The sequence below is a fragment of the Bos javanicus genome, chromosome 14 (genome assembly GCF_032452875.1).
Source record: "Bos javanicus breed banteng chromosome 14, ARS-OSU_banteng_1.0, whole genome shotgun sequence".
NCBI lineage: Eukaryota > Metazoa > Chordata > Mammalia > Artiodactyla > Bovidae > Bos > Bos javanicus.
Genome location: NC_083881.1, coordinates 1164756 through 1176806, shown reverse-complemented (window position 1 = coordinate 1176806; position 12051 = coordinate 1164756). Strand labels below are relative to the sequence as shown.

Below are 12051 nucleotides of genomic sequence, written 5' to 3'. Positions count from 1 at the left end.
CTCTGGGGAAAGACAGGATCTGGCCTGGCCATCTGGGGAGGGGCCCAGGGCTCTGCACCGAGGCATGGCAGGGACCGTGGGGAGATGGTTACAATGGACAAGGCTGGAACTTTATCAGAACTTGATGAAGATTTGCTATGGCTACTGCTTATGCTCTGGTGTTCCTGCCCCTGCTCTTCAGTGAGGTGAGCCCCACATGAAATCTGAGTGCGTTCCAAAGTTGCCATAACTGCTGCTGCTAAGTCGCTTCAGTCGTGTCCGACTCTGTGTGACCCCATAGACGGCAGCCCACCAGGCTCCCCCGTCCCTGGGATTCTCCAGGCAAGAACACTGGAGTGGGTTGCCATTTCCTTCTCCAATGCATGGAAGTGAAAAGGGAAAGTGAAGTCGCTCAGTCGTGTCTGACTCTTCGCGACCCCATAGACTGCAGCCCACCAGGCTCCTCCATCCACGGGATTTTCCAGGCAAGAGTACTGGAGTAGGGTGCCATCACCTTCTCCCTGCCATAACTAGAGAAATTATGAAGGGCCTGGGGTAACCCTGCAGGGAGAGCAGGTTAGGGAGAGTTTGGTTCTGTAGGCAGGCCGGTCCCGGGAGGTAAGTCAGTTCTAGATGTAAGTGGTGCAAGTAAGATGATTCTGGAAGCAGGTTGCCAAGGGGGGTTCTGGAGTGTGGGCTCCAGAGGCGGGTTCCCGAGGAAGGTTCTGGAAGCGGGTTCTGGAAGTGTGACAATGGACGGCACCGCACTGGGGCCACCAGGCCAGAGCCTGGGTCCCCGAGTGGAGACAGAAAAGCGGACCTTAAAGGCTGCACGGGCGCTCGTGCCAGGAAAACCGTTAACAAGCCATTGCGGGTGTTTTCGGATTAGCCCTGAGGAGGCCCCGCCGCCCGGCGGTTAGAACCCCGGCTGCCCCTGGGCCCTGCGCTGCGCCTGTTTTTCCCTTTTCCGCCGGCCGGCGGTTGCCAGGGGCGACCGCATTCCCCGGGGGCTCCGCCGGCGCGAGTGGGCAGGGCCTGGCTTCGAGAACCACCTCCCTCACACTCTGGTTGGCCAGTGCTGCTGTCCGTCGGAGTCGCCGCGGCCGCCGATTGGGCAGCGGGAAGTTTCGCACGCTCAGCGGCCTGCGCCCCGCCCCTCCTGCCGGCGGCGGGGCCGCCACCCCCAGGAGAGGGCAGTGCCGGGTCCGAGCACCCGGGGTCCCTGCGCCGGCGACGGCCTCCAGGCGGGCGCGGCCCGAGCAGCGGGCGGCGATGGTCCCCGAAGACAGATCGGACGGCCCGGGAGCCGGCGAGGAGAGCGCCCGGCTGCAAGCGGCCGGCACCGTCCGCAAGGTGGGAGTGCCCGACGGCCGCGGGGCGCCGGGAGTTGGGTTCCCAGACCCGGCCGCTCCTGTTGCCCGCTGCCGCCGGCGAGCGCTGGGCTGCGGGATCGGCGCTGGTTTCTCCCGTCCGAGCGCGCCGCTGGACTCCGGGGCGAAACGTCGCGTATCGCACGCCCCTCAGAGGCAAGGTGGGCTTAACGCTGAGGAACTGGGGACCCGTGCGGAGCCAGAGCCCGGCCTCTGGGCTCCTGTCTAGTGCGTTTGGGGGACCCCTCCTGCGTCGACCGGAACAGGTGGGAGCGCAAGTGCAGCTCGTGGTTTTCTCTAACACTCCAGGACCCCCTTCTCTGGCAGGTGCTGGGTTCTGGTCAGTGACAGCCCGTGGCCTTCGTGTTTGTCCCTGGCATCCGTCATTCCTCCTGTCCTAGCTGTTCTCTCTCTCCTAGGGCTGTTCAGCTGTGCCCTGGCCACCCAGCTCTGTGTCTGATGGAACTTTTAGCAACAGGTGGCTGATGCACCGGGTACAGGAAATGGCTGGAGGATTTCCCAGCAGGGTGGTTTGTCCCTCCTCACTTCCCCGCACCTCTGCCCCCTCCTGAAACCCCTGATCCTGCGGGGCCTGTGGACTGTGGACTATTTCCAGGAGGACTGAAAAGCTGTACAAGGGAGGAGGGTGGAGACATTTGAGTCTGTGTCTGAGGAAGAGACGTGCTCTGGCTGCCTCACCTTGCAGCCTGGGAGCCTGGTCGTTCCCTGGGAGTCACTGAAAGGCTTCCCAGTGTTTATGCCAAGACTTGGGCATCCACATACACAAGAGTTTTCAGTCCGGTACCACCAAGCATAGCTGCACCTGCACCAGGGAGGGTGTGAGGCCTGGCCCCACCAACCATCTTCCAGTCTGTTACCAGACCTGCGCTGGCCTAGTTGCCTGCACACTTAGCCAGTTCTGGCCACTGCCCCTGCCATTTCCTCCTGGGCTTCTGGGGGACCCATTAGACCGGTGCTGCCAGGGCTGCAGCAGGGAGGGTGTGGGAGAGGCTCGCTGCTCTTCTCCATCAGGTGGGGGTTCTTCCACACATGCGCGAGCTGGCAGACCCCTTCACCCGGTGTGGAAATGGGGGTGAGCACCACCCATCACTGCACATTGGGCCACAGTTGCGCTTCCCACCAAGTCATGCAGCCAGCCTGTGTCCTAGAGGGCGCGCTGGGGTCACGAGGCCATGAGGGGTGCTGGCTGCAGGCCTCAGAGGGGACTATGGTCTCCTGCCTTCAAGCACATCTCTCCGGGGGCACTTGACATCGGACACCCGATGAGCTGTGTTGACAGACAGTCCCGCGGGGCTGGCAGCCTCTCCCCAGTACATGGAGCGCCCCTCCCCAGGCAGACAGCCTTGCTGCTCACTCAGAACCTTAGGCTGGAGCTGTGCAGTTGGACCTTCAGAGGGAGAGGAGTAGAGCTTTGGCTGTAGCATGCCCCCTGCTCCGGATTCTCAGGCCCCCTGGAAGGGAGACTGCCCGTGTCCTCTTCTCATTCCCTTCTGCACCAAGTGGGTACGGGAGGTACCATGGGGAAGAGGTGAAGGCCAGTGGGAAGACACTCAACCAGCAGAGCGGAGAGAGGAGAGCCGTGTTTTGTCTTCTTCCTGCCTGATACCACCTTGACACCAGCCCCCTTTCCATCTACAGACGAGGACCTGCCCAGAGTCCCCCAGCAGGCAGTTATCCAAGGTGGTTGCTCTCTCTCTCCCATTGTTTGATGGGGACAAGTTCCCTCTCCCCAGTTACCTCAGGCCCACTTGGAAGTCCCAGAAGAATGCTTCCTCCTGCAGGAAGTCTTCCCTGATTGATCTCTCCTGAGAACACTGGAATGTGGAGGAAATGTTGGGCCATAATCCAAGGTGCAATGTGCCATGAGTCTTGTTTGTGCAAGAGAGTAAGGCCTTCTTTAGGGTACCTCCTGCATGGGGCTGGGATAAGCTATAGCCCCCAGAAGGCGGGGACTGCTCTTTCTGTGGCAGTGCGGACATACTTCCTCAGATTTGTGCAAGACAGTGGCCACTGCAGAGAGGCTGCATTAGCCCTGCACGTCTGTGCCTTCAGGGTGGGGTCCTGGGAGGCACTGTGTCTTCTTCCCTGTTCTGTTCCAGGGCCAGGAGACCACTTGAGCCTGAGGACATGGTCCAGGGAAGAACATTCTGAGAAGTCCTTCCCAACTCTCAGGCTGGTAACCGACCAGGCCGGGAGGTCCCTAAATGGCCACAGCTGCACCAGTCCCACTGGGGCCCTGAAAGCCCCTCCCCTGACAGAGGAAACCTCTCACCCTCTCAACCTGCCGCAGGGGTCTCTGCCTGGGGCCCGTGTGCAGGGCAGAACCGCACTGAGACACCTCAGATGGGGCTGTCAGAAGGCCTGGCCTGCTGTCTGTGAGCGGAGTGACCCTTGGGGCCTGTGGTTTGGGCATTTGCCACAATAAGTGGCCAACTGGGATGGAGCCCGGCCACAGTGAGTGTGGTCCAGAGGAGACCCAGCACCCTGCAGGCAGGCTGCTCTCCATCAGCGCCCTGGCAGGAGCTGGCTGGGCATCCCCTCCACCTAAACGTGCGCAGTCTGGCGTTTGTGTGGGCGGGGCGGGTCGTGGGGGTTACAGAAGGAATTCAGAAGTGCAGGAGGATGCTGGGAGCAATTGGCCATCTCCCGGCGGGGCTCCAGCCGGGCTGCTGAGCCCCAGAGAGGCACCCTATGGGCCCAGCGTCTTCCCAGGGCAGTCCAGCCCTGTCCCCGCCCGCCATGTCCTTGCTGGCCTGGCCCCAGTGACCTGTGGCCTCTCTGCAGGGCTGTGACCTCTCGACAGATTCCCTGCATGGCCGCCTGCAGAGCCGCAGGGCCCGGATCCACCAGCAGATCGACAGGGAGCTGAGGATGCGGACAGGTGCCGAGAACCTGTACAGGTGGGCGCTGGCTGCCCAGGACACCCACCCAGGGCTGGACCCCCAGGCAAGCAGGGCCATGTTCCCAGAGTCCCCCGTGAGGCAGGCTCACCCGGGGCAGGGCAGCGACACGGCGGGTGCCTGGTGTTTTGGTCCACGTGTGAGTCCATGACCAGGCCTCCTGTTCAGGCTCCCGAGAGGCAGGGCTGGACTTCGCACCAGGGTCTGGGGTAGCCATGGTGCCAGCTGGGACGCTCACAGGTGACTCCAGCCCCCACCTCGGTGGCCCTCACTGGCAGGGTCAGCTCAGGGCCAGCCGGATTCTGTGCTAGGCTGGAGAGGATATCCCCACCCGGATGGACATAGCAGCTGCACTTTTTAGGCTGAGCTGTGGTAAGTGACAGGTATCCCAGGGTTGAGGACCTGAGAATGAGTCCTTGAGACAGGAATTCATCTCTACCTTGGAGCCTGTGCGCCCACACCTTCACACCCACCTGTTCTCCGGGTGCTGATCTGAGGCCCGGGGAGGGGGCCCTGCCTGCCCGAGCCACCACCAGTGAGCGCAAAGCCAGCTGCAGGCCAGGGCTCCGCCAGGCCCTCCTTTACCTTAGCAGCCCTGCCTCCCTGTCCACCCCATGCCTTCCTGGGCAGCCGCCGGTCCCTCTGGCAGGCACAGAGGGAGTCCAACCCCATCTCTCCAGGGAAGTTGCCTTCCAGTCTCCAGAGGACAGGCATGAGCCGTGTCCTGGGGGAGTGAGAGGTGGTGGGGGGACTCACACCCTGGAAGTTCTGGGTCCGAGCACATGTACTCGGGCCAGAGTCATGACACATGTACGGACAGGAAACCGCATGGCCCACAGGGAGCTTCAGAGAGGAGGGGGTCATCTGGTGGGCCCTGGACCCCACCACTGCCCCCCAGGGTGGCTGGGCCCCTTGGCACATCACTATGGAATGGGCTCCAGAGCTTGGGCTGCGATGAAGGCCTGGGGCATGGGTCCCCTGGCAGCACTAGGGCTTCACCTCAGCCTCCTCCTCTAGAGCCACCAGCAACGCCCGCGTCAGGGAGACTGTGGCCCTGGAACTGAGCGACGTCAACTCCAGCCTGCAGCTGCTGAAGGAGGAGCTGGCGGGGCTCGACAGCAGCGGGGACACGGGCCAGCCTGAGAGGTGTGTGTGTGAGTGTGTGCAAGGATGTGGACTGGCCCCAGAGGCGTGTGTGCATGCAAGTGTGTGTGGGGACATGGACTGGCCCCAAAGGCGTGTGTGCATGTGAGTGTGTGTGGGGACACGGACTGGCCCCAGAGGTGCGTGTATGTGTCAGCGTGAGGGAGAACACCACCAGCGCCTGTGTGTGCAGGGCCGGCATCCAGGCAGGGCCTGAGGGATGTGGCATGGCATTCCAGAATCGGGGGGAGTGCGTCCAGTGTAGCAGGCGTGGTAGTGGGTGACCCCAGGGCCACCGAGGACAGCGGAGTCCAGCGCTAGGGTCTGGACTCGTTGCTTCTGGTTCTAGCGAAGGCGTCACTGCCCCCATGATCCCCCTGGGGCTGAAGGAGACCAAGCCCCTGGACTGGGCGCCCCCCCTGAAGGTAAGTGGCAGCCTGGGCTTGGCTCTCAGGGGCTTCCTGGTCAGCAGTCTCACTGAGGTGAGGACTCAGAGGGAAGAAGGGTCTGACCCGGAGCCACCTGGCCTCCACAGCCAGAGGGGATTTTGATCGGGTGGGCTTTGCAGAACGCACCCTGGGACGGATGTTGGCAAAACTGGAAGTCCCAGGACAGCTGCCGGGTCCCTGACTCCTGCTCTGAGGGTTCTTCTGGCTGGGGGCTGCCCCCTCTAGTCAGAGCCTGTGCTGAGAAAACCCTCAGGTTCTGGGGGACCTTGTGGGGGCTCCCAAGCCCCTGCAGCCAGGCCAGCGGGAAGGTGCCTTATCCTCTGCCTCAGGAGTCTGCTGGCAGGTGGCAGGTAGTACTTGGCTCATGGGAGTTAATAAGGGTAAGGGGTTCCAGTAGAGACATCCCCGAGTCCCTGGGCCCCGCATCTGTGGTGGGGGTCCCCTCACTATGGGGCTTCAGCCATGTCGGGCTGGGAGGCTCCAGGGAAGTCCCACGCCCACCCTCCCCCCCACCACCTCAGGAGCTGATCTGCAGGCACTTTGGGGAGGATGGAGCTTCCTATGAGGCTGAGATCAGGGAGCTGGAGGACCTGCGGCAGGTGGGTGTCAGCACCCCCAGCCCCCATGTGAGAATGCTGGCCTTTGGGAATGGCTGCTCTGTGCCCGTGCCCACCCCGGGGACCCTGCCCCGCCTCCCGCCCCAGCGCCCTGCAGTCCCCTGGAGTGGCACGTGTGGGCCCCAGCAACTCCCGGGAGGGCACATGTGACTATGTTCACCCCCAGACCCTGGGGCGCCCCCTGGAGCTGTGACATCCCAGGGGCTGCCGCGTGTACCCTGGGGTGGGCGGGGGCGGTAGGACCCAGCTGACTTCCATCTGGCAGGCCACGCGGACCCCCAGCCGGAGCAAGGCCGGCCTGGAGCTGCTCACGGCCTATTACAACCAGCTCTGCTTCCTGGAGGCACGCTTTGTCACCCCTGCCCGGAGCCTCGGGCTGCTCTTCCACTGGTAGGGGCTGGGGTGGGCAGGAGCCCCGGGGTCGTTCCTGAGACCCCCAGCTTCTTGTGGGAACTCTTCCCAGCCTGACCCAACCCTGCAGGTACGACTCACTGACAGGGCTTCCAGCCCAGCAGCGGGCCCTGGCCTTCGAGAAGGGAAGCGTGCTGTTCAACATCGGTGCCCTGCACACCCAGATCGGGGCTCGTCAGAACCGCTCTTGCCCCGAGGGCATCGGCCGTGCCGTGGAGGCCTTTCAGAGGGCTGCCGGTGAGGCTGCCAGACCTCACAGCTGTGCCTTTGCAGTCCTTACTTTCAGGCTCGAGGGCCAGAGTCGGGGTAGGGGGGACAGGAGTGGTGGCCCGCTAGCCCGAGGGGCTCGGCACACACAGGCCCTCTGTGAGGGGCTTAGGGCGAGGGCTGGGCAGCCCCCCTGAGCCCCGTCTTCCCCGCAGGGGCCTTCAGCCTCCTGAGGGAGAACTTCTCCCATGCACCCAGCCCGGACATGAGCCCCGCCTCGCTCTCTATGCTGGAGCAGCTCATGCGCGCCCAGGCCCAGGAGTGTGTCTTCGAGGGCCTCTTGCTGCAGGCCCCCAGGGCCGCCCACGACTGCCTGGCCCAGCTGCGCCTTGCCCAGGAGGCGGCCCAGGTGAGGGTGGGGGGCGGCTGTCCCGGGGGACTGGCCAGGCTGCGGCTCTTCGGGTGCCCGCTGAGCTGAGGGGCGGGCCAGGGCCGGGAGGGGCGGCTGCGGCGTCTCTGGAAGCCAGCTGTCCTCGGGGGCACTGTTCAGGGTCCTGGGGCCCTGAGTCCCCACGTCTGGGGTGATGCCAATCAGGGCAGGGACTGGGGGCCCCGACCCCTGACCTCGTCTCGACGTGGGGCAGGGCCACTGGGAGTTTGGTGGAGGAGGGGCCCCAGGGTGGGCAGAGGCCGGGGCCCAGGCCACCGGGCTCGCGGCAGCCCCCTCCGTCCTCCCGTGTGCCAGCAGGTGGCGGCCGAGTACCGGCTGGTGCATCGGACCATGGCCCAGCCTCCCGTCCGGGGCTACGCGCCCTTCCCCTGGATCACCCTGGTGCACGTGAAGGCGGAGCACTTCCACGCCCTGGCCCACTACCATGCGGCCCTGGGCCTGTGTGACGGCGCCTGTGAGTGCCCCGCCCCGCGTGCCCACGTGCCGTGCTGCCAGGGGCCTGTGTGGAGGCTCACCGCCCTCTCTGACCTCCAGCGGTGGCCGAGTCGGAGCTCCCTGTCCTCGAGAAGGTGTTCCTGTCCTCGGCTGAGGCCCGGGGCCCGGCGCTGCCCCAGGAGCGCGAGGAACGCAGCAAGCTGGGTGAGGCCCTAGGCCCCTGCCGCTGTGAGCGCCCCACTCCAGCCGTCACTCCCCATGGGGCGCCAACAGTGCGGGGGGCTTCCTGGGCAGGGCAGGCACCCGTGGGAGGCAGCTCTTCCCTGGTGGACCCAGGATGAACGTGGAAGCCCTGACCTGCCCTCCTCCAGCTGCATGTGGGGTGGGGGCCTGGAGGGGCCCCAGCAGCATGAGACAGCTCGGTCCCACAGGCAAGGCCCACCTGAGGCGGGCCCTCCTGGGGCAGGAGGCGGCGCTGCAGCTGCACGCCGTGTGCCGGGCCCTGCGCCGGGAGGACCTGCTGCAGGCCGTGCTGGCCCAGGCACTGCAGCGCTCTCTGGCCAAGTACTCGGAGCTCGACCTGGAGGACGACTTCCACGAGGCCACCGAGGCCCCTGACATCCAGCGTGAGCACCGGGCCCCGGGGTGGGTGTGTCTTGGCCCCAGCGTGGGTGCCAGGCAGAGGCCCCTGCAATCAAGGTCCATGGGCCACACAGAGAGCCCTCAGAGCGAGCCGCTATGACAGCTCCTCGCTGCTCCGTGCCTGCCCCGTCCCCCCAGGGACGTCAGACGCCAAAGCCACCAGGCTCCTCCTGCTGGTGGTGCCCAGAGGGGCCGGAGTGCACGGCTGCACTTCGGGCCACCACCCTGGGACCCTGAGCCTTGGACTCAGCCCTGCCTCCCTTCACTTTCATCCTTTCAGCTAAGACGCAGCAGAGGCCAGAGGGCAGGACACCCAGCTTCTCCCGGGTGAAGGTAGCTGATATCTTCCACCGGCTGGTGAGCACCCTCCCAGGCCTCCGCCTCCTCAGCTCTTTCCTGGCACTCAGGCAGGTCCTCGAGGGGGGCCCCACCCTGCCCAGCCCCACTGCTGACCCACCAGTCTCTGTCACCAAATGGAGAGATGAGGGCAAGAGTGCTCCAGGCCGGGGGGCTCCTCCAAGTGCAGCAGCCCAGCCCGGCCTCTGACCTCTGACCCCCCCAGGGGCCCCTGTCCGTGTTCTCAGCCAAGAACCACTGGCGGCTGGTGGGGCCTGTTCACCTGTCTCGAGGAGAGGGAGGCTTCGGCTTCACGCTGCGGGGAGACTCGCCTGTTCTCATTGCTGCCGTCGTTCCAGGGGGCCGGGCTGCGGTGAGGCCCCCTCACCGGAGGGCAGGGAAGGTGGGACCACCCAGAGGTGGAGGGGTGCTGTGGGACTCCCCCGTCTGCCGCAGGAGGCTGGCCTGAAGGAGGGTGACTACATCGTGTCGGTGAACGGGCAACCGTGCAGGTGGTGGAAGCACGCGGAGGTGGTGGCCCAGCTGAAGGGCGTGGGTGACGAGGGCGTGAGCCTGCAGGTGGTCACGCTGCTGCCTGCTGCCGAGCTGCCCGTCTCGGTGAGCCCCAGGGCCTTGGGAGGGTCTCCCTAACTCCTTGTCCCGCCCCAGCCTTGGCCTTTGGCCAGGCCCCAAACACCCACAGATGCTACGAGGGTGCTGGGACGGTCCTCCACGAGGCCCAGCCTGCCCCTCAGCTGCTCCGGGCAGAAGCTGCCTCTGGAGCGCTGCCCCCCAGCAGGGCAAACCCATGGGGGCCCTGCCCCATGGCCATCCTCACATGGACCCCCCACCCCCTGAATCCCCACCATTTCGTCCCCTGGCGCTCACTAGCTGGCCACAAGCAGGCCAGGCCAGGGGAGCTGACCCACATCCATTTCCATGGTGAACACAGGGGGACCGCCGGCCAGCCCTTGGGGGGCTTCTGAGGAGCCAGAAGGAGTGTGGCCAGGAGACACCAGTGCCCTCACGAGGCAGCCCGAGGCCCAGGCCCCTCCTCGGCTGGAACCGCAAGGCCAACAGGGGCAAGACTGGAAGGAGGCTGTCCCCAGCCCCACAGCCCTGAGCTGCTTGCTGCCCTTATCCTCTGGGTTGCCCAGGGTGGTGGTGAGGGGCCGGCTCCCCCCACACAAGGGCCCCAGCGCAGACTCCAGCTGGCTGGGAGCGAGGACCCCTGTGCAGACCTTCCTGATCCAGGACCCAGGAGCTTCAGCCAGTCAGCTGCCCCACCCAGTGCCCAGAGCTGCCCATTAAAGACGATGTCTGATGAGATGTGTCTGAGCCAGTGCGGGGGGCCAGGTGCAGCACCCACACGAGATGTGTCACAGTTACTCTGAGCACTGAGTCCCACGTGCCAGGAGACTGTCTCTGAGCTGCCCTGTCCTCCTGTGTCCCAACTGCCCACTAGAGGGCAGCTGCCTGGGTGGAGGTGTCCATGGACTCCTCTCGGACGGGAAGGAGCTGTCACGGGAGAAGGGGGCAGGCTAGGGGGACGTGTGGCAGCGGCCCCTGCAGCTCAGATGCCCGCTGCCCCTGTGCTGGGCTCCTGAGGCCCCTGGCTGAGCTCTCCCGTCCCCTTCCTCCCAGCATGCCACCCCCTGTCCACACCCTCCCTCAGGACCACCGCCCCAAGCCCAGCTTCTCTTTGGCCCGCAGTGACCCCTGGTGAGCACCCCCCCACTGGTCCACCTGGTGCCCCACAGGCTGGAGAAGGACCAGCTTCCCTCCTGCCCCACCCCTCCCTCTACAAGCAGCCCAGGTGTCCACAGCATGGTCTCTCACCCGAATGGTGTCCCAGCAGAGCCCAACTACTGCCTGCCTTCTGCTGTCCCTCCGTGCAGAGCGGGACTCCCTCCCTGCTTCCGTACCTCCTGTCCCCTCTTCCGACCCCGTGTGCATCGAGGGCCTCTGACCCCAGCCCAGTTCCTGCAGTCCAGTCCTTTCCGGAGCTGCCTGCCTCACTGCAGGCCAGGCCCTACCCCCATGTCCCCTCCAGCCAAGCTCCGTACCCACCCCTGCCTTGTCTCCGCCCCCACCCCATCCCTCCAGGCTCTCCTCCCCCTGCCCCCGCCCCACAGTCAAGCCTGGGCGTCCGAGGCCGCTGCTCCGGCCTGAGGGGTGTCTATGGGGCCGTCTCAGCCTCCTTGCTCCCAGGCCTAGTACAGAGGGGTACCCCCAGCCCACCCTTGCTCCCTTGTACTTCTCCCCAGCCCCTTCGGCACCAAACTGGGCTTCTCGGACCGTAACCTTCAGGGACCACCCTCCCTCCCCAGCCACGCATACTGGGAAGAGCCCCAGAGACCACGACGGCCACACTGCCTCAGGCCCCGCGGTGGTGTGGCTCAGGGCCTGGCCCCAAAGGAAAGGGTGGAAGGTGGGAGAGGTTGCCGTCTGCAGTTCTCGCAGGGAATGGGGGGAGGGGGGGCAGTCCTGTGGCCACCAGGGGGCAGCCACAGCCCGCTCACGAGACTACAGGAGGCGGGGTCTCTGGGCCGTGCAGGGTTAGGGAAGGGCAGGCAGCAGACCCCGGAGAGAAGGAAGCTCCCGTGTTGACCAAGGTCCAGCCCCTCTCAGCACATCAGGCCTGTCTCCTCCGTGGGGTCCCCAAGCAGGAGCAGCCCTTAGGGACCTGGCCCCTGCTCTCTCCCACCTTCATCAGCATAACTGGGGCTGGGGGGGAGTGGGGGCTGTTGGCGGGGGTGAGTGTGTGAGGGTGGGTGAGTGGGTGTGATGAGGGTGCACAGTGTTCGGAGTGGGAGGGCAGAGCTCCCCCCAGCTGCCCGAGCCGGCGGACAGGACATCCAGGTGCGTCCCTCCTTGACCACCTGCCCCTCCCAGGAGAATGCCCCTCTCAGCAGAACCCGCCAAGGTCACCTCAGCTCGTATTAATTTGATTAATAAAACTGTGCATCAAGGAAGCCATTACACGCTAATCAGGGCCGACAGGACTGGCAGGTCCTGTCCAGAACTCAGCAGCATCCCCGCTCCAGCAGCCGACCTGGACCCAGGAGGGGCTGGAGCCGGGAGAGAGCC

The 12051-nt window shown here is 65.3% G+C and overlaps 1 protein-coding gene across 2 annotated transcripts; it reads left to right on the top strand.

Moving 5' to 3' along the window:
* The first annotated feature begins 1115 nt into the window (after positions 1 to 1115).
* Positions 1116 to 10288, top strand: RHPN1 (rhophilin Rho GTPase binding protein 1). Of its 2 annotated transcripts, none has more exons than XM_061438133.1 (15): positions 1116 to 1332; positions 4155 to 4270; positions 5288 to 5416; positions 5763 to 5838; positions 6384 to 6461; positions 6745 to 6869; positions 6961 to 7127; positions 7313 to 7506; positions 7843 to 8002; positions 8083 to 8187; positions 8415 to 8609; positions 8906 to 8982; positions 9188 to 9334; positions 9418 to 9579; positions 9914 to 10288. In XM_061438133.1, exons 1-15 carry the CDS (start codon positions 1252 to 1254, stop codon positions 10082 to 10084), a joined length of 1983 nt encoding a protein of 660 aa, XP_061294117.1. In that variant the 5' UTR covers positions 1116 to 1251; the 3' UTR covers positions 10085 to 10288. The 2 variants fall into 2 exon arrangements, with proteins under 2 accessions (XP_061294117.1, XP_061294118.1); XM_061438134.1 differs by having other exon boundaries at positions 1117 to 1332; positions 7846 to 8002.
* The last annotated feature ends 1763 nt before the right edge of the window (positions 10289 to 12051 follow it).